The sequence below is a fragment of the Anser brachyrhynchus genome (assembly GCF_964034855.1).
Source record: "Anser brachyrhynchus genome assembly, chromosome: 2".
Lineage (NCBI taxonomy): Eukaryota > Metazoa > Chordata > Aves > Anseriformes > Anatidae > Anser > Anser brachyrhynchus.
In genome coordinates, this window is record NC_137695.1 from 131,390,136 (window position 1) to 131,418,103 (window position 27,968).

General features: G+C 43.0%; 1 protein-coding gene across 3 annotated transcripts in view; it reads right to left on the reverse strand.

The window, feature by feature from the left end:
- Nucleotides 1–27,968, reverse strand: part of ZNF704 (zinc finger protein 704) — a 102,927-nt gene that overhangs the window by 38,287 nt on the left and 36,672 nt on the right. For all 3 annotated transcript variants that reach the window (XR_013946356.1, XM_080579448.1, XM_080579447.1), the window contains exon 3: nucleotides 2,643–2,746. Coding sequence is in view for 2 of the 3 variants with exons in the window: in XM_080579448.1 (XP_080435574.1) it covers nucleotides 2,643–2,746 (104 nt within the window). In the remaining variant the exon portion in view is untranslated. The remainder of the gene's footprint in view (nucleotides 1–2,642; nucleotides 2,747–27,968) is intronic.

Here is a 27,968-nt window from a genome sequence, read left to right on the forward strand (position 1 = left end):
CGTATGAAAATGTAATGTTTTGGTTCATGGTTACAGCCTTCTGAATTTTCATGCGACTGTAATTGAGGTGGTTTTTGTTTCTTTTAAGTATTTGTACTTGAGTTTCCTGCCAAAGCCAAGAAGTACATCTGGTATCAACTTGTGAACTTTGCATAGTTTAAAAATTGCATTTGTTCACATAAACAAAGGAAACAGCATTCTTTCAACTACTGTTTTCTGACACATTTAAAGTAGTACTTCATATTCTCGGGTTTTACAGCTCCTCCTCACCTTACTGAGAAAGAGATTTAGATCAAGAACATTTTTAAAGTAATATATGAAAGAAAAGACTGAACGAAGTTGACAACAGGAAAAAAACAAACAAACATTGGTTCTCATTAATGCTAACAAATCTGTCGACGTTTAAAAAATTTTAAAGTTTAAAAAATTTTAAAAGGAATTTAGAATAAAAATAAACGCAACTTACTCTTACTTTGGGGCTCTTTTCACATTGCTGGAGTTGCGTGAAAGAGAACCAGACCAAATATTACTCAGCTGCAGGGAAACGGGTTAAACTCTGATCCAATTTACTTGGGTGATCACCCCCAGCAATTCCAGCAAAGATCAGACTTTCATATTAATGTCAATATTATTTTCTACTTCTAGGCAGAATTCCGTTTTTTAAAAGAAATGCTCCTTTAATTGCACTACTACTTACCGTCTTTTTTTTTTTTTTTTTGGAGGGGGGGGGAGGATTCATAATTACTAAATTTGTATTGCTAAGATCAGAGCCTAGCCTTGCAATACCAATTGAGTTTTAAATTATCAAATCCTTGCACTTTTATTTAAGTCTTTAATAATAAGCCTCCACTCAGGCAAAACTAAGATATTCAGGGAGAACGTGCCCAACAACAGCTTCAAAATCTCATCTGTGACTACTGAAAACATGCGAACTGCTTTTTCAAGCTTGTCTTCCCAGATTTCGGGAAAGATGCAAACAATCTATGTGAAGGAATATCAAAGAGCACTCAGACTGCAAAAAGAAGTATCAAACACAGCTAATAGCTACTGTTTACCTCTTAGCAATTCAAAAAGGCTTGTCTGGGAGATCTTCCCAGCCAACAGATGCCAGCTAAGGTGCACTGCGAGTCCTGACAATTGTCACCTGCTGAAGCTGGTGGAGGTGACAGAACTGCCTTGTCCCACAAGCAAGCACCCCCCAGTGACAGGGAATGATAAGAGGGACACGTAGGTGCCTCAGACGCTCCGAATCCCTGCCTGGGACATCGGTGCACATCCACCTTCTCCTGTGGTCTCAGCTGAGCTGGAGTGGCCGCGGAGTAGTTGACCACTGTGTCTTCCTTCCCTCCTGAGGGTGGGCAGCCTCCAGCCCTGCAGCAGGACAGTCATGGGGACTTCTCAGGGCTCGTCAGAGCTGTGCTAGTCTATAGACATTGCTGGCTTTAAAATATCTGGAAGGTGTGTGCAAAGCACACAGGCAGCAGCCATGGATTTTCATGGCTTGACTTCCAGCTACTCAGCCAAAGGGGCAACACTTAAATTTTCTGGAGAGAAATTAAAAACCCCATGCTACTCACATAAACATCTTTAAGCCATGACATTCCTCACAGGATAGATTTGTTTTAGGTATGACATCATTCAGGGGGTCATCCCTGATAACAGTAAGATTCGCAGAGACTACTTCCCTATTAATTTGCAATCCGCAAGTATTCGTCTCAGCACTCCACTCGTTTACAGTAGGAGAGCATTTAGTGTATATTTAACAGCTACAAGTGAGTAAGAAAAGCAAGTGTCACACAAACAATGGTGGTACATCCTCACAAGAGTGTCCTAATTTGAGATTATTCCTTAACACGTAACAGTTTTAAAAACCTCTTGTAACTCCAGTCAAGCTTGCACGCATTAATTATGATTCATTAGCAATTTCATTATTATCGCTCACATTTATTTTTATCTGTGTACCTTCTGCTATACCATGTATAATTTGTAGTTGAGTAGCCTTGTAGCCTTTGATGGCAGACCACCAGAGCTGCACAGGGCACAGAGGAACAGGGCAGGAGCCGAGGGCCTACTCCTGCGCCGCGGAGGCAGACCTGTGTCACCGCAGGCCGCCAGCACACGGCCTCTCCACAGAGGACCGGGATCCACAAATGCTTTGCCTCATCGAAGAGTTGAGTAAAATCTGATTGCGGTGGTGTGTGGGCAAGAACAACCACCGGATTATTTACGGTGTGTGCAAACACAAACAGGCTGTTCGGAAAGGCAGCGCGTCAGTGAGAGCAGAAGGTGTCCTGCGGTGCTAATTCCCCCTCTTCTTCCTGCCCACGGAGTGGCTCCAGGGGAAGGGAAGCAGTTTTTTCCTTCTTTCTGCCAGGACTGCACCCAGGACCCGGGCTCGGTGCTGTCCCAGCACACAAGGGACACAGCCAGCAGACAGCCCCTCGCACCTTCTCCTCTGCGACTCCAGGAAATGAGCTCCCAGCACCACCGCTGGCAAACACGACACGTTCTGCTCTCTTCCTCCCACACAGATAACCATACTGCATCCCTCCCCTATAGCCCGTGTACTCAGTTCCCGGGTTTGGGGCTTTTCAGCACAACCCCTCCTGGCAGCCCCTGACAGGCATTTCTCTGCAGCTTACCATTGGGTCGGACAGGAGGGCTGCGAACCAAAGGGCTGGTGGATAAACTGGTTAGTACCATGGCTGCTGTTACTTTATCCATGTCCAGTTCTTCTGAAGATTTTCTGAAAAACAGTGAATAGGAGGCAGGAAACATGTCAGCAGGTGTGTGTATATATATATATATATACACACACACACACATATATATATATTTAGTATAACAGACCAAACCCTAAGATGGCAAAGCACAGTGACCAAAGTTCTCCAAGTTTCTGCCTTCTGTCAACCTGAGCACGCCAAGTGGCTACTTCAAGCACAACAGCTGGGTGTGAATAGGAAAAGGAGTGGAAAAAGAGAACACATCTTGACAGAAAGTTGCCAGGAGTACTGCGACACTCCATTAGTTTGACTCCATTCCTTTTCTCAGAACTTCAGCTACTCATATGCTAAAACCAAAGTGGGTGATTAAGGTTTTTTCTTGGATGAGGACAGAGATGCAAAAGCAGGTTAATACGACCAGTAACATTAATAACCCACACTGCTCTCTGTAGGGTGAGGAAGAACTGGGAACTAGAACAAAGGGATGACATTATTTCTTTGTTGCTTCATCTTAATGCCCTTAACTCTCCTTTACTCTAACCCTCAATTTTTCCTGATCAGATTATTAACCAATTATTTAAAGTCCACATACATACAAATTACGTTACCTTCATCTATACTGTCCTTTAGTTTTAATCATCTGTTCAGCCACCACCAGCCACAAGGTAAGGGTGAGTCTACAGAAGAGGTGATGCTGAAAAGGGTGCTCTCCCACCCGACCCACAGCCACCGGCAGCAGCTGGATTAATTCAACTTATTAAATTGGCAGAAAACTGGTACAGGAAGAAAAAAATAATAAAAAAAGGAGTTTTCTGCTGGTGAAATGGGTTTAGTCAGCCCAGTGAAGGCTCAGCACCAAGCACCCAAGCCAGCGGGACAGCACCGGGTGGCTGGGAACCAGCCATACGCCGCTGCGTTGGTTCATACAGATAAGATCAACGTGTTCTGTGGGAAAAATATAAATAAATAAATAAACAAATAAATCAGGCAAGAGGCAGAAGAGAGGGATCATGTTTGTGCACTGCCTCAAAGCAAAGGCAGAGAGAGCTCCGTACACGCCGGCAGCACCCATCCAGCCACAGCATCCACAGCCCCAGGGCACGCAGAAGGGACAATAAGGGAGAGGAAGACAGGGAGCTTTCCAGGGGAGGGAGGAGATGACCTGGAGACAAGGGATGCCTCAGGAAACCAGACTTCAGTGATCCATCACTCAAGGAGTAATGTTGTTTTTTTTTTTAAAAAAAAAAAAAAACAACAAAACAAAACCCCAAAAACCTGCAGAATTTCTTTTGGCTGTAAAAACATATATACTATAATTCTTTTTTCCCCAAAATACCACTCTTCCAGAGGGGTTCAGCAGTACAATGCAAAATTTCTGAAGAGTCAATGTATCAGAAGAAAACCACGAAACCCACCAGGTTTACCAGACTTTTGCTTTCCATCCTTTTGGGACTGCGGGACACACAGATGAGTAACCAAGAGCTCTGGAATTGCTCCCGACATGTAAAACTCACAAGCTGACACATTTCAGATGCCAAGTTTATCCACTGACCTGCGTGCAGCTCTCCCCCAACAGGTGAAAGACACAGTTACTGGAAACTATGCTACAGTCAAAGCCTCTCGATATTTTAGTGAGCCTCAAACTGCTCCACGGACCAGTGCATAGCTGCTTTTTGGCTGATGCAAGGACCCACGTGGATGTCTACGAACACTTTCCCATGCTAACAGCTTAGCTTTCATTACTGTCTTTTGCAAGACATCAGTACCTGGAACCGGGACACTGATGATCGTTCCTGCTCCGTTCCAGTTATAGCCACAGAAATCCTCCTTCCATTAGCCAAGGCTTTTGCAAAGAGCACAGCAGCCATATGGTCACCATCAGACACTGGAAAAGGTCTTGGATACCCGCTGTGATCCGCTAATACCTGAATCCATCACCCATCAGTTCTCATCTGCAGAGGAGTGTGTCACCTGGCATGCCAAACCCCTCTGGACGCAGAAGCCTTCTCCGCAGCGATGACAGGGAGGAACTACATTTTCTGGAGACCAGTCCTGCCAGTTGGTTTTCCAATTCTCTGATACTCCATTATGGAAATCCTCTCTCTGAGAAGCATTTAGCTGCTCCGTAGTCCACCCACACAGCGCCCCACCGACTGCCCCTACTCATTTATCCTGCTGCAGATGAACCAGTAATATTTGCACTTCGGCAATTTATGAGGAAGGAACAATAACAGGTTCCTGATATGCTGGGAAAGCCAATCCCTGGTGTTTGCCATCAGCTTTCCAACAAGGCTGCTCTGCGTGTGTGGCAACAGGATTAACACGACCCTGCCCAGGCCTCTGCAGAGTTACAAAATCCCGCAATTGCAGTTGTTGCAAGCGTTTGCCAAGTTGGTGTCAAGATCTCAGGGTCTAAAGACCCAGAGCTAATCCCAGACACAAAGTTCCTCCAAGTGCTCTATAAATTTAACTTCTTCAGGCTCTTCTGTGTCGATGCCTTTTTCTCCTCTACAAGGACTCAGACTGTTGTGCTGAAAATCCACCCTTTGCTCTGGTCTTGGGTCAATAATGCCCCCAATTGTCAGCATGAGCACCTGTGTCCATGTTTTTTCCTCACCTGAACAATTTAACAGTTTTTCAGCCTGGAAAGCCCAACGAAATAAAACTTCATTTTTTTTTTCTCTGCCCATGTCGAATCCTTGCTGCTCCTCGGATGCACCCAGCCACCCAGGAATGCTGCACTCGTACTTCCCAGCCACAAGAATTTCAGCAGCTCCAAGCGCTGCCTTATGTGAAGCTGCTCCCAAACACATTGTTGCAGTTTGGCTCCTAAACATAAACACACATATTTCATGCACCATTCAGCCAGCACCACTGTAGGAACAGCAGCCTTGGAGAGAGAGGCAAAGCATAAAACTGAAGACAGGAACCGCTTAAGCCGTCTGCATTCAGTCAGAATCACATGCGAGTCAAAGCCTTAAGACTGCCCCAGTCTTCTCCAGCTTTTCGTGCTGGAAAGCTGAACCCGCACGCAGCTGTTTGACGGTATTTGTACTCAGAGGGGAGGATAGCTTGTCCATTACCAACCGATTGTTCACAAGCCATTTATTTCACTATTGCTAATGTGAATTTCTGCAGACCGAAGTTATAAACCCTGGCACTGCTTACACAGTTATTAGGCACAATGAAATCCAAATCAGCTGTAAAATCATCTACTACACCAGCTACAAAGATTTCTTCTTTCCTCTGCTCCCACAGCCCGGTTCTCAAACACTCTCCCAGTTTCTGGACATGTAAGTTCGCATCAGCCCAGCCTGCACTCGAGACCAAACAGTTTGGGATCCTTTATTTCCAAGTCTTCATATTTGTAGCGATGCCCAGAATCCCCGGAGCATTTTGTAAGTCCAAATACAAGCCAACAGCTGGATTTTAATAAACTAGCCCAGATATAACTCATGGATATTAGAGGACCTCGGTGACAGACCTTTTACCACTGTCCTGCGTCTCTTGGCTTAAGGGTTTCCCAGTTCCACAGCAGGAAGAACAGTTTCACTTGATCCCTGTAATACTGTATACCTGGCCAGCCTGGTATTTAAAATAGCCCTCTTCTTTAACAGTCAAGCTCAAATTAAATGTAGATATTACCCTCACTCATTCACCCTTTTCATTTGTTTCACTGATGAATGTACCACTTTTTTTGAAAACCATACGATAATGTTAAGAAACTGTTACATCTTTCTCAGAGCTCTCTGAACTTAAGACCCAAAAGATGAGCACAAGAGGGCGGAAGGCAAGTCCAAGGCTAGGCAAGCGTCCCGAACCACTCACTTAGGCAGAAAGTCCTCATCCAAGTCTCTGCAGACTGCCTCTGACTGTAGGCCTGGACCAGCCCCAGATGGGACTTTTCTTCCGGCAGTACCTTCTGCAGCACCACCCCGACCACATCTGCAGTCCCTTGCGAGCCTTCATTTGGGTTTTAACATTGAGCTGACCCACCAGAGCCCCCCAGAGAGGCACGCTCCTTTGCTTTTACACTGTGATCTGGGATGCTCTGACCTGTCCTCGCAAAAAGCCCACGATGGCTGCTATCAGCCAGGTAGAAAGAAGATACAACCCCCGAGCTCCTGCTGCCTCATTCCCACAGCCCGTGACCCCTCGTGGGACTGAATTCCCAAGCTGAGCTCCTGGTGCAGCTCCTCACAACTTGCTGCCCCCTGGAAGCCCCCCTGATCTCCTCAGCCCACCTTCACAGGTGTCTGCTCTGCTCCGGCCACACCTGTACCCCTTGGTTCTTCTCTCCACTCACCACAGTATCATCTGCAGCTGGAGCTCCTCCACGTCCTGTGCAGTGATGCTCAAATCAGCGAGACACAGGCTCACTGTTTGGGCAGGGCAAGAGCAGTTAATGGCAGGACCAGAGCCCGGCGAGCAGAAGCTCCAGCACAGGGACACGAGCCCGTGCAGAAGGGAAGGGTATTTCCAATTGCTTTAGGTGAAAGCTGGCTGCAGGAGCTGGTGGTCACAGATCCGGCTCTGCTGAGCTTGTCTTTCCTTATTCTACTTTCTAAGCAACACCCATATGGCCAAAACATTCAGATTTATCAAAAGGCTTACATTTTGCTTTGTTTTGGCAGAGACTTGCACTTACCTGTTTCTTACCACTATCCTCACTAACAGGACACAGTAAAAAAACAAACAAAATCTTACTTTCAGCACCTGATTATAAGCACATCACATCAAGGTGAGCACTACAGCAATACTGATTGATAAACATGTTGTTACAGGCTTTTTTTTGTACAGCAAAAAGGTGATTAATCATATAATGAAAACTGTAATCAGTGTACTAGTAATAGCAGAAGTCCTTCTGAAAGGAGAGAAACTCCCCAATTATGTTCTACAGGTGAAATAAAAGGCTTTAGATTTCTTCAATTCATCATTAATGGCAAGGACAGTATGTTAACGAGGAACCAGCAAGAAAAGCCATGCATGTGGCTGTGACTCAGATACCTCAATAACCACAACCACTCTTCTATATCGAGCAAAGACCTACAATAATGTGCTACAAGACACGATTAGTCCATACAATAGCTTATGTTCACAATAATACTCAGTTACCATTTAACAACTCAAAATACTGACAGTACAGACAAATCAGTGAACTGATCTTGCTCGTTGCTGTTGTGGTTGGTTGTTGATTATGAAGATTAAAAATTAACCTGCTTTCCAAACAAAGAGGAAAGCAAAACTTGTATAAAAATATGATGCACAGGAACAGTCAGAGGTCCTGAGCACTCTTTGGGAAAAGCTGTACCTTCTCACGATGAAGCAAAACTCAAAGGAAAATATTTTCAAAGATTATATTAATTCAGTACAGTACTATAATGACAGAGCTGAAAACATAAGGGATCATTACTATTTATACATCTGAAAAGAGAACTGCTGTTTGATATCTGAAGCACAAACACAATAATATAATGCAGTAATTAGAAGCTCGGGATTTATGCCTTTGCTCATATTGGCCAAACATGCAATTAACCTTTTCCACACGGTCCCTGTGATATTTGTGGACTGCATTCATGTAGAGAATAATTGCCCTTTCTGTGTCTCTGCTGTTCTGGTTACGTACAAGCAATTTTTTAGGATACTGACAGCTACTAGAAATTAATTATGATCAAAGTCTTTATGATACAAATACAGGAACTTTTCTTCTGGAAAATATATACTTGAACTTCTTAAGGAAAAAAAAGAAAAAGGCATCAAAGGCCACCTCTAAGCTCTCCAGCTCCCTCAGGCCAAGCTGACAGACTTGGAGACTCAATTATTCAAAGCATCTTTGGAAGCCTGTCTGGTCTGCTTGGGGCTGCGGAGACTTTATAGAGTCATCAGGAGCACAGATACTGACTTTCTATCTGGACTGTGATGGTTTAAAAACAATGAAGTGCCTCTGCAGATCAGTTGTACCAAATGGGAGGCACTGCTCACAGAGCGGTTCTCGGCATCCTGGAGGAGAAAATCTGTTTAACAGAAGAACTGAAGGGAAAGGGACTGATAATGACGGAGTGTTTCGCCAGTCTTTCACGCTTCCTCATGTCAGATAATGCAAACACTTTCCCCCAGCACTGCAGAAAGAAGGACTTTAAAACCAGATATTTTGCTGGTTACCATTAAAAGCATTAGAACATAACAGAAAATAACCTATTTGTTTTAGTGACCGTGTTGCAGGTTCAGACAACCAGGCAAACACGAGTGGTTGGTTCGAAGGGTGGCCGATGTAGGTGCAGCACATACTCTAGACTTGCTCTTTGGACTGTCGCTACTCCAGATGCCTTCAGGGAGCACCGGCATCGCCTGACCAGAACCAGGAAGGCTGCTTTACAGTCAAGCGGTCACCAGAAAGGTTTGCTTTAGGCTAAGTCTGCCAAACACATGGAAAATACCTTTTCAAAACAAGTCCTTCTTATCAACACCTCCTCTGACTTCTCCTTAATGTCAGCTGAAGTTTGAAATGTGTTCAGATGGGAGCAGGACTGAAGTCTAGGTTTCCTTCTCCGATTTACATCACACGGGCATCAGTGCGCTGGGGTGCAAGGTAAGAAATTGCTGTCATTACTGGCCAGTGAGAAGGTCTAGTTTTAAATGCTTTGCATGAACGGGAATAGTTAAGAAAGACAAATTCAACATTGGGAGATAAACTGTAGTTGACATGAACAATTTATTTTATATATTGAACAATTTGATCGAATTAGTAATTTTTACTTTGCAAACAGCCCTGATTTATCAGGGAAAGCCATCTTGGCAAAGAGCCCCAAGGGCAACAACAGAAGTCGATGTAGGAATATGACTGAGAATAGGAATAGTCCACTTCAACACAGCAATCAAATAAATGGTAATCACTTGATACACGATGAGTGGTAAGCAAAAATTACATTCAGAAAGGAATAATAGCATCCTGCAGAGAACTGTTACCCCTTACAGTCACCCACAATCCTTGAAGATTGTCTGGGAAGATTTTCTGTTCCACCTCCTCTACTTTAAAAGGCCGCTTGCTGATGTAATAAATAAATCAGTCTCTACAACCTGAGTCTCAACAGTGCCCTGAAGCAACAGAGCAATTATTCCGAATATTATCCATTCTATTCATGTTCATCCCTTTTCTGCCTTTGCTTAATGTTGCTGTTCTGGCTTGTTCATAGGCATATCCACTTTCATCAGTGGGGCTGCTTCTACGGGGTACTGCTTACGGGACAGGACATTTTGCACTTTTGAGCAGCGATGTGCTCAATGGGCAGAGCAGAGTGGCTGGACTGCTAGAGAAAAAAAAAAAAAAAAAAAAAAAGAAGTGCCAGGTCAGTGTGACGTGCTAAGGAAACCGCTGATGCCAACCGATAGCCCAGGGAGGGGACAGGACACCCTGTGTCTGCAGGCAGCCTGCAGTACACTGCAGCCAACAAACACAACTGACGCTTATCTTTACATCCAACCTGATTACTGCGCAGATTTACAGCATTTTTCTTTCTTTGTTTTCTCTATTTTTTCCCCAGGACAGATCATTACTGAGACAACAGCACTTCTGGACACTTTTCAGGCAGGCCAGCGGGGCATATGCTGCAAATATCAGGCACGCATCCGCTCTCACACTTCCACGTGGGACCACGTGGTCCAGCACTCGGTGGCCAGCACTGCCCGTTTCAAAGGAAGATGCGAGAGGGACCTTCCCACGATAAACACACCAACCCAGGAATTACGGATTTCCTTACACTCTGTGACCAGATTCAGAAAGCACCGAGAAAATGCTCTAGATCTTCCAATACATTTGCAGCCAGCTATGGCTCTACTCTTCATTGCCATGGTATCTTCTCCTCTGTAAGCTGCCCTCCTGCCTGCATTTCATTCGTGTTCCGGGGCAAGGAGCACTGCAATCTAGGTATGTTATTCAGGAGACAAATATTACCTTTTGTCACATTTGGTTTGGTTGCTTTTCTGATCGTTATGTTGTTTTCACACCACCAGCGAGGGAGAACAGAAGCTCTAAGCACAACTTTATCCTAGGACTGTTTATTTGCTATGACGTCCCCGCCTATAAATTTCCTTTTTGAGGTGAACATACCCAGTATGTGTACATACTGTTTCGATGTGAACATACACAGTAGCTTCAGTTTTCCTTCACACCAAGCTCTTTCTATGTTTATCAAGCCAGAGATCAGGACACATTTCAACTGACTTCACTGATTCTGTGCCACGATGATTCAGGAGAGAGATACGCTCATTTTCTCTCTGATCAGTGATGTGTGCAAGAGCTAAAGAAGAATTGGGTCCTTCTGTTTTAGGAAAGTGTGCTAGATTACAGACTGAAATAGATATTAAAAAAACACCCCAAATTAAAAATACATTCTGCAGTAAGTAAAATCATACTGCATGTACTCTACACTGCATAATCCCTTCCCTCTGCACAATCTCATTTCAGGTCACATGTAGTTTACCATTAAGTCTTTGGGATTTTTCAGGCATTTTTTTTTTTCTTTAATCTCACAATTACAGGCAAGAGGTTTCTGTTGTCTGGTTAAAATTGCAATTCCATCTTGACATTATGAACTGATAAAGTGTTAAAATTGTAAGCTCTCCAGACCTAGGTAACACAAAGTGTCTCAACAAGGGCAGCTGGTCTTTGGTCTCTCAAGAAACAAACACAGCACAAAGACATCTCTCTTCTGAACCCTCTCTTACAAAGATGACATATTTAACCTTAACACCAATCTTTCCTCTTGCCTTTGAAACAACTGTTAGACCCTTTCAAAGATCTCCCTAACAACTTACTTTCTTCCACAGGAACCGAGTGCAAACTCACAGATGGCCATCTTCTCACTACAGCTGAGAAGAAATCAGTCTTCCCATCCCACAGCTTAAACACTCCTCCTTTGCTGCACTAACTGAAGATATTTTAGAAATTGTGTATATGAAAGCAGACAGTACAGAACTACAATCTGACAGACATTCAAGGAGATGGGGGACACCCTCCTGAATTCTTGCTCTTCATGGTTTACAACAGTCTTTCCAACTCTGTTGGAGCTGGCTTACTTTTGACTCATTAAAGCTTGGCTAGAACCCAGGACTGTTGCGCCTGGAGAAGAGGAGGCCTGGGGGGATCTCACCAATGTGTATCAATACCTGAAGGCAGGGTGCAAAGAGGACAGAGCCAAGCTCTTTTCCATGGTACCCAGCGCCAGGACAAGAGGCAACGGGCACAGGCTGGAACACAGGAGGTTCCTTCTGAACAGCAGGAGGCACTTCTGTGCTGTGTGGGTGACAGAGCCCTGGCACAGGGGGACCTGTGGAGTCTCCATCCTTGGAGATCTTCAAAAGCTGGACATGGCTCTGGGCAAGCGGCTGTAGGTGTCCCTGCATGAGCAGGGAGGTGGGACCAGATGACCTCCAGAGGTCCCTCCCAACCTCAACCATTCTGCGATTCCATGGGATTCTGCTTCTGTTACCCACAGTCTGATTACCGGGCTAAAAAATTTGTCTTCTTTCATCTGTGTTTCCCCAGATCTGTCCTCCCCCACACCTCTCCCCTCCTCTAGAAACGATATCCTTGTTAGGATTCTTTGTTAACTGTCCTGCATCCCAAGTAACAGAAGTCAAAAACCACAAAACTAGACCTAGAGTTGTACTTTCAAAACATACCATGGACATGTGTCAAAGTGAACGTGACGTTTCACACAAATCTGGCAATGCTGCAATTGGGAACGATCATGCTTGCTGGAACGGTATAAAATGAAAGCAGCAGCCACAGCAGAGAAAACAGCGTTATGCTGCTGGTGATAAAATAAAGAATGCATGCTCAAACACTGATCCAGAGTGGTTTAGAGAACCGCATTCAGTCTTGTTTCTGCTTATAGGTAAGTTGCAAACTCAGTGGCTGTTTTGCTAATGGCACCACTACTTTACATTGCATTACATTAAAGATTGCCAAGCAGGTTGCCATAGTTCACTTATTCTATGCAACATTATTGTACCTACAACAGATCTTCAGATCTACGATAAACTAAGGAAGTAACTTACTGCAGACCCCTCCACCACCAATAAATGTAGATTTATTCATTTTAACACTATCGTAGCATTTAAACAACAGCAGCACCCTAGTGGTGATTCAGGACAACTATACATGTACATATGAATATACAGCCGTGTTTTAACCCACTGGGAATTCATTCAAGTCCTCATGAAATTTCTGAGCTCTGTTTTTTCACCCTTGATCTCCTCTTCAAGCAAATGGAAAGCACTCCCCTTTTATGGAGATGTAACAATGAAAAACAATCATAATCTTCACATCACAGAAACTTAGAATCTTCTAGGCTGGAAAAGACCTTCAAGATCAAGTCTAACCATCAACCTGACCTACTGAGTTTCATCACTAAGCATATGTTGATTATGTTTTTAAAATACACGCAACAATCTTGGTAGAACAAATTGGACCTGAAGTTGGAATCTAACCCTGTAATTAAGACTACTGCAACACAGTTATATCAAATTACCAAAAAACACAGGTTGCACAGTGAAGTGAGTGGGTAGATAACACACAGTTTGAGAGCAGGGCAAGATTTTATCTTTAATAATCTGCAACTAGCAATATACAAAACACCTTCCAAGTGGCAGAGGACACAGAAAAAGCTGGCAATAGCAATCATCATCCATGGTCCTACTGGGACAGTAGAAGATTTGGGCAAAACCCAAGCTGCAAATTATTGCTTAGATAGCTGTTTATAAGTAGTTTACCTATGATCCGTAAAATCATTATAAGAAAAATTACCACAATCAATATTTGTACTTTGAATGAAGAGAAAAACTAATGTGTGGAGATATTATGAAAGCAAAAATGGATTAGAAAGTACAATGATTTTTTTTCCCTAAACCACTGTGAAAACACAAAATAGTTCATTTAGATGGATTAAAACTGAAGAGAGGTATTAGCAATATTTATAAGTACTCTTGATAAAAATGATTTTCCAAGGTGCTTTTCACATTAAACACTGATTGTGCTATAATGTGTTTGCTTTATGAGTCTGTGGGTGTTGTTTTTTTTTTTCTTGTTTTGTAAGTTACTTGAATGGTTTGCATTTCAAACAACGAAAGGACTGATATAATTGGCAGTACTGGCAGAACGTTATCTGGCTTAATCCTACTTTCATCTTTAGCATTCTTGTCTTAAATTCATCCCTCTTTTTCATTATGAGAAACTGAGCTATGGCCTGCAGGTGTCAAAAGGAAACTGAGAATACAATGTCTAGCCCCAGTCTAGTATTAGGTCCATCTTAGCCCCAGTCTAGTATTAGGTCCATCTTGTTCTCCATTTTTTTCTGTTAGTTGGAAACATTTTCCTTGTTAATACATGTATTTGTTTTCATCTATATATGAAAACCTAACACTGTTCTACAAAGTCAGCAATGTGAAATTCGTTCTCGCAGGCTTTTAAATTACAAAGTAGAGTATGCTTATCTTTTTTTTTTTTTTTTGTCTAGGAAAATGCTGCTGTAACAAATACCAAAGGTAATAATAACCATGACACAAAATGGCCGGTCATCTACTGTGGGTATGGTATTATGCTTATGTTACCCATTCTCACACTTCCATACAGGTACTGCTGACACTGAGAGGCACGTGAACAACAGTAATAGTCACCTAAAGAAACCACAACAAAAATGTAACTGTAATGAAGATACCATCTTCATCTGTCCCTCTGTACTGTTCCTACAGTAGCTGTATTCTACATAAAACTACAGATGCACATTGTCAACATTTACCAAGGCCATTCGTAAGATGGAGTTATGAAATGCCCAAGTTACGGTTCATATTATTAATCCGTATTTCTACTTTCAAAAAAATGACAGACTTCGATGACAAATGGCATCCTTTTCCATTACAGAATTCTTTTGTCTTCCTACTTCCATATAGAGACATGCATTCTTTGCCACTGTTAGACAAGTATATTTTTCATCTTTTTTCTACTTTCATACTATGAGCATGAGCCTAACAGTCTAGTTTCTTCACCTTCTCATAACAAACCTACAAGTGACTGATCATGCAGTGCCCCATGATAAAGAATGGGAGTATTTAGAGCCATTGACATATAAACTATAAATAAAGTATTTAGGGCCACTGACGTACAAACTTTTCAGTTTGTATGACAGCAGGTTTCGGTAAGATACAGACCAGAGGCAGATTACGTTACTGTCTCTGGATCCATTATCTGCATCATGTGCCACCTGGAGCACTGCAGCTAGACATTATCTCTGCAGAGCACTAGTGTGTTTCAACAGTTTAACATTTTTATTTAAGGACTAAAATGTCTTTAGAATCTACATAACATCTGATTTTTTTGCAGAAAAGTTATGGCAGCTGGACTTATTCCTTCTCCTCCGCACATCTCAATACGGACTTAAAACCCTGACAGAGCTGCAAGGCCCCAGCAGAACTGCCAGCACAGCCTGACTCTACAGCCTGCTCTCAACCCCCAGCCTTTGGCTCCTCAAAACCAGTGAGCCCTACTTTCCTCTCTTATTTCCCTCCTGCAATCTCTCCTTATACACACGTTGTACAGCCTTGTGTCTCTTCCCCTCCCAAGCACACAGCTCGGCAGGTCACCGGTTCCCCAGCCTCGCCCTCGGCCTACCTCCCTCCCCTCCCGCGCAGAGCCCTGTTGTAACTTTAAGTTTATATTAGGAACATGCCCCAAACGTGCATCCCTCCCCAGCTCCTCTGACCTTCAGAAAGCCCCATTCTCGCTCCTGCTGACCGACCCAGCGGCATAGGAAAAGGCACGGGGTTCACTCCCCATCCCGTCCCTGACAGGATTTTGCTGCCTGCGCAGCAGTGCCTGGCAGATGAGCAAATCTAGGACAGCGTCTTTCTTTACAGCATGCTGCGAGTAAGGAAGCGCGAGTTTATCTCAACAGGCTGTGCCATCCTCAGCTTGTGAAATTAATTCCTCTAGCTCGTGCCAAGGCGGCTGGCTCAGAAACTCCAGAGTCAAGTTCTCATCCTGAGGGGAACAAGCTCTGGGAGTTACCCACAGGAGATGAAGTCTGAAACAACAGCAGTGTAATGATGGCCTGCAGATGAAAAGCATGACCCCACAACACAGTACTCTACCGTCCGATTGCTGATACTGTCCAGGATTTTGTAAATTACCCAAAACTCTTCCTTTCCACACGGAAGGAAGATGCTGCTGTTATAAACTTGACTGCTGTGGCCGGAGCTTCACTACCAGATTCAGGCTCCCTCCTCAGTTTGCATCGTCAGATAAGTATCAATCACAGAGAGCACACAGAGAAACCAAATTGAAAAGAAAAATCAGGGTGCTTCAGGCATTGCTCAGGAGGGAAGAAAGGAAAGGAGGGCCTCAAACAGCCTGACTTGGGACTTCAAGAACTTCAGGACACACTGTGGCCAACTGAAAGAGATTAAAACAACATTTATGGCAAACAGGTTGGAAAGTGGCCCTGTTGTGCCTCAAGGAAAGCTGCTAGTGGTCAGGAAATACACAGCAGAGCCTGTTGCAGTACCTGCAATGGGTGGAAGTCTTACCAACGCTTCGACAATGCACAGAGCTACTTTTTGGTAAACTAAGGGGGCGGAGGGGAGAGTGTGTGCGCACAGGAATTAGAGAAGTATAATTCTACCACTCACAATTCTTTTTGTGTGTTCTACATCCCATCTGCCAGCCTCCGGTGTAGAACCTTACAGGTGAATTTTTGATTCATTAATTTCATCTAAAATAAGACAAACAGCCATGCATAAGATGTGTATTTGTCCTTCTCTTAAAGGAATGTCTTAAAAAGAGAATCATTCATTTGCAATGTCAGAAGAATTCAGTCACACACAGGATCCACAAACAGGATTTGCTAACAAAAGTTATTCAGTTACAGCTATAAACAGCAACATGCAGAGCACGATAAATCACTTTGAAGCAAACATATATGTCACAACCTCCAAAAAACATTTCACAAGCAAGAATAAAACAATAACACCAGCTTTAGGACTGATTTTTTTTTCTTGCTCTGTAACAAGGGTCGTGTTTTGAAGAACTGAAAATAAACTCAAGGGCAGATTCAAATAGTGATTATTTTCATATGTCTGCTCTCCTAACTGCGCTCCCCACTGCATGCCACACTGAAGGGATACCCTGTCACAAGCAATACATCAATGCAGGGATCAGCACGGCTGTTATGCAATGGACCCATCTGTGGTTCGTCTGCTGGCTCTGACTGCTTGCCTTGGGAAAGCGAAGCATCTCCACTGCAAACACTAATCTCACCCTATGTCCCAGCTTCGAACCTAAAGGGCTTTCCTTACTCTTTAAATAACTCTAAGTATCCCCTCTGTGTGACGCTTACCTACCTGTCTGATGAGAAGCATGTGGAGCCCTTGTGTTGCAACACCAATTGCTCCACCTCTTCAACTACCATGCTGGGAAACAGCATAATTCCTACCTTTCCAAAGCAAAAACCCAAGAAAAATCCTGAATGGGAGGGAAAAAAAACAAAAGCTTCACCCTCAACAATATCTCCTCATCCATGCTGAATGTCTGATGACCAAGTGTTTTTATAGTTCGGCCACACAACACAGATCCCAGCCAAGGAGAAGGAGAAAACTTCTCCATCCTGCTCCTGCGGGTCCTGCAGGTCCCAACCACCCCATCACTGGGATGTGCAAGGCTCTGCTGGTTTCAAATGGACTGGCTGCTGCACTTCTGCCTGGGTAAGGGTATTGTTGGAATCTGAAAAAGACTTGTCAAAACTATCATCTCTATAAAATATTTCATGAAAATCTAAAGCAAAATTAAAGTATGTTGTTGCATGTGTGTTCACAGTCATGTTCTTCAGAAACGACCAGTAACTTGGGGCATACAACTTAGCAACTTGGAAGGACGCTTTTTTTCAGAAAACATTCAGGCAGCAACTATCAAAACCAAACTAAACAAAACAAACAAACAAACAAAAAAAAAAAAAGCAGTTGTTGCAATCACACAATATGATCAGCAGTCTCACACTCCTGAATCAGAGATGTACAGAAGTAAAACTGGTTTCACATTATAGGCTCAAGGGCATATGAGTTGCACAAGGAAGCCAAGATGTCTACACAACCTTCCTGAAGTATTATTGCCACGATGAACAGTCAAGATTTTGTATAAAGTAAATGCAGTAACCAAAAAAGTAAGCAAAAAAAACCATTTTTGATCCATTGTCTCATTTTTATTCCTCAAGATTAAGCAGCCGCATTCTCTGTATCTTTTTTTTTTTTTAAACTACCATTGTTAAAAAAAAATCACAGAAGATCGACTAGAGTTAGAGAAGCATGTAATGTTTTAAAAGCTCACTTCACAACAATTTTTACAAGTAGCTTAAGCTGAGAGTATCACCCAGCATGTGAGGGCTGTGCTTGTTATTGGAATGCTACCAAAGGCAGCACAGTATTTCTACAGTACATGTAAAAAGTAATAGCCAATATTCCTCTGCAAGCATGGGTTGGTTTGGGGGTTATTAAAATGTATACTTTTAAAAGGGGCATTTGCTTCCAAAACTGCAGGAAGAGAGACAAGTGTGAAAGAGACTTTATCTAAAGATAGTCCCCAGTGATCTGAAGGCCTGTTCCCAAAACTGAATCACAGGGACAAAACCTGTAAGTATTTATCTTTTAACCAAAGGACCCGCGTTTATCTTGAGCTTCAACTTCAGCGTCAACTTCTAAGGACAGAGTTTGTACAAAATGAACTTTCTGAGCTTTTACATCACAAACTTTAGCTGTACTCTTAAATAAGGCCTTAAAGTGAAGTTTATCTTTCACTTCATTTGTGAAGTTGCATAAATTAATCAAATGATATACAATATTTTTACTATGCTTAAGTAACTGGCAAGCCCAGCCCTATGAAGGTTGTTATTTACATTGCTTCTTTATCAGCTTGTTATTTTTATTGCTTCCTTATCTTTACTGCATCTTCAAGCTGCATCTTATTACAAAGCAAAGTGGTATGTATAGACTGGAGGATTTCATCACATTACAGATTGCATTTTCCCATGTTATATTGTTGGAAGAATTCATGAGCCAAAATTTTATTTCAGTAGCCCGTAACCCTTTGTGTTACTAAATAAAAAGTAGACGTGCCAAAAGGGGAACTATTTTTTCCCCTTTATTGAAACTTCAGAAATATTTCATCAAGTTGCAGTATGTCTTCTCTCTTTGTTAAGATGTAGTTTGACAAGGTAACTTTAAGAAGCTGAACTACAGCTTGTTAATGTGCCATAGCAATCGATTATGTAACACCTTTTAAAATTCACTTATAGCGGTGACAAGAATATAGTTATTGGTGGAAAGAGAAAATAAATACCTGCTATACTCAGAAATCAGCTGACAGCCCTGGTGAGTTGCTACTTGATTTAATTTCCATTAATTTTACACTGGAGAAATTCCCAGCAGGGAACAGAAAGGATGCTACGAGAAGTTTCTGCAAATACTTTGCTCTTTTTAAGCCAAAAGCACAAAAATCCATACTTTGGTGCATGACTGGCTAAGCCCAGCCCTTGTGGAAACAACCAAAAACAGAGGAACAATCATTGCACTGCATGAAATGCTTTGAGAAGCCCTCAGATTGGAAAAATCAAATGAAAACTATGTTTTTTTTTCAGATATCTTACTTTTTATTATACTTGCCATAACTATTAACAGTTTAATCCTGTAAAATTCAATTCCTGCCAACAATCTTACCAAAACTCTTTATTTCTTTTCTCTAGAACAGAACCTCAAGCCACCCAGAAAATGCCTGTTTGGCATTTATTACAGGATTAAAATGCATGTGTATTGTAGCTTCGACCCTACAAAAGGAAGTGTGATGATTTGATTTATTTTTTTTAAAGAAAATGGAGCATACGATTAAGCAATAGCTAAATGGACAAATTGCCCTACATTTCCAAACCAAGAAAAATGTTCCCGTTTATTTAAAACTAAATTCTGGAAACTGTGCACTGGAAATGGCCACATAAAAACGAACATGAGGGGTCACTTCTAAACAATAGGTTTCAAAATAAAAGCTCGTGAAATGCTCAGTAACTAACAGGAGCACAAGTGAAAATGCATCTGTCCAGCACGACACAATAGAGGTATACAGCATTAACCAAGACAGCTCCAAAACAACCAGCACGGACCAAGAGGTAGGATATTCGTGCAGAGTATAATATTGTACTTTTTTCACAGAAATCACGCTACAGCACCCAGATTGCCAGCAGTAGGGGAGCAAGTGCCATCGGTCCCATGTTATACTAAACCTGCAATTTAGCTGATTTGGGATTCACAAACCAGGCTTCCCCTCATATTAATCTCCCCTGGTATCCAGTAAATGTATGAGCACATCAGAGAAATAAGGGACAGACAATTCTTGACCCCACGAATCCTCCCCCCACCCTCGGCCCCATTTTCTCCACCACACCTGCAGTGAGCAGGAGCTCAAAAAAAACACCAAAGCAAACAATAGAAAATAACATTCAGAAGGCTTCGGTAACAAATCTAGGACACCCATGCCTGCATTTCTTATGTTTTTAAATGTAATAACACTTTGCCTCCAGCTAGATGAATTCTGTTTCCCGGGAACAAAAAGGATGCAGTTGAGAGCACTGAACGTCCTCACTTTCCCGCAAGCCACTTGCGATCACACTTGATTTGTAGTTTCCACATGCTTCCTTAACCACCTTAATTGAGGGATGCTTTTCAGTTGCAGCTCTGAACCCAATTTTGTGTCCTTATCAGAACTAGAATGAAAGCAGCACTAAATCTCCAAGTCTCCACGCTCAAAAACTTTAATTTTAACTTCGTTGCCCAGATGCGTGTGCTTGGTGCTACAGAAGTGCAGGCAAAGAAGGGATTCGGGCCCAGTTTAGGACACGTGCATTACGTGTACGTGTGGGCTGTGTCTGCGCTCCCACCACTGCCAGCAGAAACCTGGTCACGTCACCAGCAGAGCACTGGGAGTCACTGACCAGCCTTTACGGACAGGATCAAGACCTATCTTGTGTAAATTCAGGTGTGCAGCATCTCTGAGGTGCCCCAGCACATCCCAGCTGGCTCCGAGCTGCTGCTCCAAGACCTTGGTGTCCTCCTGCTCAGCGCTTCCTTGGGGCAAGATGAACTGGCCTCTGACCGAGGAAGCCTCCTGACCACAAAGCTGGCTTGTGCTCGGTACTGACACGCCACCACCTGAAATGCAGACCCTGTTCCTGGCAGGTTTTCCAGAGTAAGAGATCTCCTGCACTTCGCCAACAACTTTTACAAAGGTACTTGCTGTTGACTGACACGCTTAGTCATAACTGCATTCCTAAAAAGAGCTTAATCGTAACTGCATTCCTGAAATTCACATATAACCTGCCATGCTGTACTACTTAGCTCCTTCCAGCAGATCCCTCAAAGTGCAGAAGAAGTACAACAGTCCTGGTTTCACACAGGGAAAGACAGCAGAAAAAGAGCAAAAGCATTTGCCCAGCATCAGCCATGCAGTCACTCTCAGCCAGGAGCCAGCACCATCCCCAGCTGCATTTCAAGGCAACTTTCCCCAAACAACTAATTTCTACCTTGCCAAAATCAAGGTATGGGGACAACTCAGCATTTCGAGGTTTGGGTAGCAGGCTTTTTTGTTTGGTTGGGTATTTGTCTGAATTAAAACAGGTTGAAAACTGTTTGCTGTCTGGAAGATTAAGTCCATCCTTAAGCCCAGCTGTATATAAAGCGCTGTGAAGTGCTGGAAATTAGGCAGTGTTCATGCAGCATTACAGGTTTTGTTCAAAGGGGCATGCTGGGTTGGTAGTGCTGAAGGTACTTTGAGTTCACCTCTGAATGAGCACATTTTGGTACTGCTCCCATTCGCAGCACATTCAGCCAGCCTCTGCTCACAACCAAAATTTGAAGGGGGCACTGTTATCAGAGTAACCAGGCATTGTAACTCAAACTCTGCCTCTATTTATTTTTGTATTTCCCTTTGTTTGTGTAGCTTGCTGGTACACCCATCAAAAGGAAGTAGCTGAAGTACCTCACATCAGGAATGAACAAAGCTATAAAGCTGCTACAGACAACACCAATAATTCGTGAGTGTTGCCCTGAAGAAGAACACAAGAGGTATCTTATGAGAAACCAGAATAACGTCCAACATTTACACTGCATTCTGCTTCTTCGCAAGGTCCCAGAGCATTACATGCGCCAGGCGCAGTTCTGTCTCACCATCTGCACGGCAGATCTCACCCTAGTATTTTAATCTTTGGGAAGAGTCAGCCGGGTGTTTCCGAGGATAACTTCACTGAAGGTAAATGTACAACCATGCCCACACCTCTGTACGCTGCAGCTAAGGAGGAGGCGGCAACAGTTCTCAGGTCACTTACCTGATTGTCAAGCGGCCGCTCTGACCCATCTGCAGAACGGCATACGTTCTGCAAGGAAAACTCCTCTGGATCTTCCTTCACAACGGAGGCAGCATTTTTAAATCCCTTTCAAAATTTGTGTATGGAAAATGCTAATTACCTTATATTTAACACAGTTAAATTCTGAAAACAATGAAGGCCCAAAGCTAATCAGTTCTCAGACATTTTCTCATGGATTATTAAAAAAAAATAGTCTAAACATGGCTTCTAGAAATAGAAGAATATGCTTGCTCTTCCTAGCAGTCCATGTTTTATATTTCAATTCCTGTTACAAATGAAAGCCCAGTCACAGAGTGGAATAATGCAGCCTTACCATTGTTACCCTGTACATAAACAAGAATTACCTGTCTTTATATATAAAGTTACATCACCCACCGTCCACAAAAACACACCTCAGATTGTTGCTGAAAACTAGTAGCTCAAAAATGTTAAGGGACAGGATTGGAGGAATTTAAAAAAAATGGAATGGGGATGCTACGACCTGCTTATCCTCTTGGGAATGGCAGTCATGCCGTTCTCTAACATAGTGAAAGCAAACTACAGAGTTGACTCTTTTGTTTTTCACTGATGCTCAATTTTATTTGGCAGAAGCTCTCATAGGCCTTTAAATAATTCATAACGCAGCGCCTGTTGTTTAGTTCAAGGAGGGAGCTTGGAGAACGTTAATCCAAACAGAGACGAATTGGCACAGCTGTATATCTGCAGGACGCCTCCCCGATGAGCTCATCCCCTAGCAGTGCAAATTAGAGTGACATCATGCTTGCCAAGCCGCGCACACGCACTCACACTCGCTCACTCCCCTTCTCCTCCCCACGCAGGATTGCTGCTGCTTTTTCACAGAGTTTTTTCCATAGATGATCAATATGTACAGCTCATCCTAGGCAGAAGAGAGAAGCCGGAGGACCTGCCACCGTATCCAGGGTTTGTCCCACTAGGTTGTCGCAGCTCCGGCACAGACGCAACAGAACACATCTTTCTATCTGGAAAAGAATGAAACTGAACCTTGGTCGGTCCAGCTCAAAAAATCCTGAAAAAAAATTGTAAAGTGATATGCCTTTGAATAAAATTCATAAACACTTCTCAAAGGACTGCTAGACACTTTTACTTGATACTCATCCAGCATGTCTCCGTGACCTTTTGCTCACAAGAACACTCTCAAAGCCAGGTCTCACAAACATTTAGCACAGACAAGTTTGAAAATGTTCACACAGCCACACTGCTGAAATCTCTCATTTGCCAGGGTTTCAGTTTGCCATCAGACAATTACGGTACAGATATGAAAATATGCGACATTGGTAAACTGTCAGAAGGTATTAATACAGGATAACGTACCAGACAAACTAAACAGTTAATAAAAAGCCCACAGACAGAATTAATACATGTGAATAAAAAGCCCAGTTAACAGTTTTGATACCAAATCCGCAGGAATCCAAGGTGTTTGCTACTTATCCATGAACAGGAAGGGCAGCTGTACTTGTTTGTGCTCATGAATATGCCAGGCAAGGTCTGCAACAAGCTTTGTAACTTCAGCAACATAGCAAGCATCAATATTAACAAGCTCATTTAGGTCTATTTCATGCTCCTCAATGACTTGCAGTTGTTATTTTGCTGCAGACGTTTATACCATTTCTCATGGCAGCAGAAAGCACAGCTCAGTGTCAGCTGCAGGCAGCAATACCCCACAGAACTGGAGCCGCCCACCGGCTCCTGACCCTTACTGGTCCTGAAACCAGTTCCCAGTGAGTAAGGACCACATTATATCTATCTATATGTACTCTATATATATATATACACACATCATATATATATATAAATGCACATACATGCACATATTGTACTAAGGGCACATTACATAAACCCCCAGATGAGAATGAAATAGAATGAAATATGAAACATATTCACAAACGAGACAGACTCTACAAAAAAAGTTTTACATTTTCTCACCATGCATGCTGCCTAAAACACAAAACAAAATTATCCTTTCTGCCATGTCCAAGTTTGAGATGCTCTTTTTCTTCTGTCCACTCGTAAAGGCTACATGCTGCTATTATGAAGCCAACTGTGTATGACACGGAGGAGCTTTTTGTAAAAGCTTTTACAAAAACAACCTGCCACAACATACCCCAAGCTAAGTAACAGAGCCTGAATGTGCGGTATCACCTCCTGCCCGGTAGTCAGGCCAAAATCAAGGGTCCTGGTTTGTGTCAGCGTGAGAGTGACAGAACACGGCCCCAGGAGGTTTATGGGTTTGCCATAGTTCAGAATTATTGGGCTTTCTAGGATTCATGCTGCTTGTTGAGCCGTGCTATCTAAAACCCACAGATGGGAAGAAAAGGGCGTGCAGTGGATTCTTGCTAACACAGGAGAAGCCCTGCAGACAGGAGAATTAAAAACAGGATGCTGAAACAGGGATTATACAGCTCTTGAGACGAACAGGAAAAATTCAAAACGAGAAAACAAACAACACACAGAAGTAGTAAACTAGGCAGACGGCACGAGGAGGTGGCAGGAGCTCCAGCCTCCAGAAAAAAAGCTCGAGGAAAAAGACAGACTTCTGGGCTTTCTGACGCTACACGGCGTTTTTACAGAGTACAGTGGTGTCATTCCTGGACTAGGATCTCTTTCAGATAATGAAATAAAACAGCGGAGTTTTGTTGCTCACTGAACTGCTGGGCAATTTTTCCACAAAGGAGCATCCTCCTCCTCCTCATTTAACACTGATGCAAGCACCCAAGTTCCAAACACAATTTAAGACTAAGAAACCCAGCATACAGACGCCCGGAGCAGACGAAGCACCCAAGAAGAGCACGCTTTGGCAGCAGCACTGCACGGGACAAGGCGAGCGGAGCAGGAGAGCCTGGCTCGCCTCAGCCCCCAGAGAGAGGGAATCCCGTGGGACCTGCCAGGCAAACAGCAGGTAGGAGGCGAGGAAACATTTTGTTTGGAGCGCAGCAGACTCGACAGGCTCGTGATTCGGAACAAGTGCATCATCCGTCCCTTCTTCCCTCTCTGCCCATTGAAAAAAGGCCTCTGGAAATAACAAGCTCTGCAGTGAGAGACGCGCAGCTCCTTTTGCTCAGCCCCTGCGCTACCTGAATGCCTTGAAAACCGGCTGAGAGCTCGGGGCAGAAGCAATGGTATCAGAGAAAATGAAAAGCAGTGAAGCAAGGGGTGCATGGGCGCATCAGCTCCCCCCCAGCTCTCCTTCCCCCTCAAGGAATCCTGCCAGTGACTATGCAAACATTTGCACGGTGGCGTGCTTGAGATTTCTGAGAACAAGCAGCAGAGGAAAACAAACCAAAGCACCTCTTCTGATCCAAGTGCATGTTTTGGGTCTTGTAAATAGACTTCGTATTGTAAGGAACTGATCTGAAATCTCCATCTTAACATCACACTCTGTGGCAATCAGCCCCCCAGATCCCAGTTCTGTGGCTTTGGTATGGCACGGCTTGAAGGCACGTACTTATCGTCACTGCTAACTCTTCTCATAACGTCAGCGAGCCAAAACCTCTGCCCCCCTGAAACAGGACGCCTCATATTAATCTGGAAACCGGCTATGCAGAAAGAAAAACTTTAGGGGAAACAACAGATCATTTTGTTGCTTTGCTATTACTTTGCATTTGCGTTTCATCTCTCACACTGTTACCTTGGCCCAGAAGAGGCTAACGAAACGCATCAGTAATGCTTCCACTTAAAGAAGTCATTTTAGATTTGCCAAGTGGAAAAATAACTTTTTAGCTAAGCTTTATCCTGTCTTTCTTCCCATCTGCATACAGCCCCAGCAAAAGATTTAATGCAATTTAGTGGCTAATAGCATACAATTTCAGTCTTCAGTGCTCAATCAGAAGCACTGATCTCTGAGCAGAAAATACATAAATGAAGAGTTACAACATGAAGAAACTCCACTGATGTAGAGGATTTGTATTTCTGCTTCTTTCAGACGATGCACAAACTGAATCCCACATGAATAGGCAAAGGGATAGGCTCACTTTGATTATTTATTATTCACAACATTCTTTTTTTAAATAGTTAATTCTGTATAGAACATAAAGGGGATGCTTTTTGTAAATCATTTTAATGATATTACTGCAATGCATTTAAATAACAAGCTTAAATTCTTTGCAACTTTTTAAAGGTTGGTTTAAAAAATACTCCTGGAAACACTGTAATTGCATTTCCATAATGGCATGTATTAATTTATATTTCTCTGATCTACACAACACAAGATCAGAGCCAAGGAGCTCTCAGGCAGGGAACTAAACCGCACACTGGGCGGGTGCCCCATTTCTGCACCGGCTGCAGAAGAAGGTACACCTCCAAAAAGCAGATAGAGAAAGCCAACCTATGGTGTAACACCAGGCAGAAGGGGCACGTTAAGAGAGACCTGAAGACCTGTGGAAGAAACCCGGCTGTGCCAGACATGCAAGAGCTTGGCCCAAGGGAAGCATCTGGAAAATGCACAGTAAATTGACTTCTGGATGAGATAACCAGAAAGACTTCAAGCGTTAAGGTGGTCAGAAGTAACCAGAGTAACCAGTAACTAAAACACTTTAGACAGAGATAAAAATTGGAAAATGAGAGGTGCTGCTGTAAAGCAGGAGAGGAAATGAGTACAGGGTTTCAAGGAGGAGCAAGGCTACCCGGTGGAAAGGAAAACCCAGAGGTGAGAAGGGAAGGGAACAGACGCCCAAGGAGCAAAATTGGCAATCAGCAGGGCAGGGAGAGGACAGACATGGGAACAGCAGGGCTCCTGAAGTACTGGTGGGTGGAAAAGAAGGGCTGCCAGGCTAGCACAGGATTTCAGAAGCCATCAAAGAACACAAAAAAATGCTTCCTCACCCACTACTTAGTTTCTTTGCTTGTACAATTTCTCTTCTATTTGCCAGTGAAGCATTATAAAATATTGCTAATAGAAAAGGAGAAAGAAAATCAGTACAGGTCTTATACTGGCCTGCTTAAACTGGGAAAATTACCAATTCACCAAAGCATAGCTCTTGTTATTATTTAAAAAAAAAAAAAAAGGTTTTAAAGTAGAGCCAAGTTACACTCTGCTCTAAAACTGCTTATTCTACAATTATAAATAGCACGAGCATAATGAAAAGAATGCTACCTCTGCTCTTCTACTCTCCTCCTGTCCCTAACACCTGCTGTAAAATGAGGGGTCAACTCTGGTTAAACGTAGCTTTCCCTGCTTCAATAAAATAAGGCACTACTGTATTTTGAGGAGCTCCGTTAGTCAGAACTTCATTTAATCCTAGCTGCTAGATAAACAGTAGCGAAGAACTGCAGGTCACAAATGCGATGTTTCAGATCACTGCCTGAGTTATTAAATACAAGATCTTCCTTTGCTGAAGCATGCAGTTGCATAATCTTTTATTTAACAGGGACACAGCAGTTCCACTTCCTTCTATTAACAAGACCTTCACATTTCCAATACGGTTTTGTTTTGCTTAGGATGCAATGGATTCCACTGCCTGGAACAAGAAATAAAGAGTTTATCACTCTTATCGTTCTGAGATCTGAGTCCTTTAAACATTTTCATGCAACCCGACCCTTGAGATAGGATGCTTATGTTGGAGAGCCACACTAAAAGATGAAGCACTGCTTGTGACTGGCAGCAGCATGCAAGAACCAGGGACACTGTATGGGACCACTGTGATGGCAACTGCATGTATTTTCTGTAGCAACATTGTATTGATTTTTTTTATATATAAAATATAAACATTTCAAGTTTTTCAAGAAGCTATTTTTAAGCAAATTAACCTAAATCCCACTCTCTACAAGGCGCTCTCTT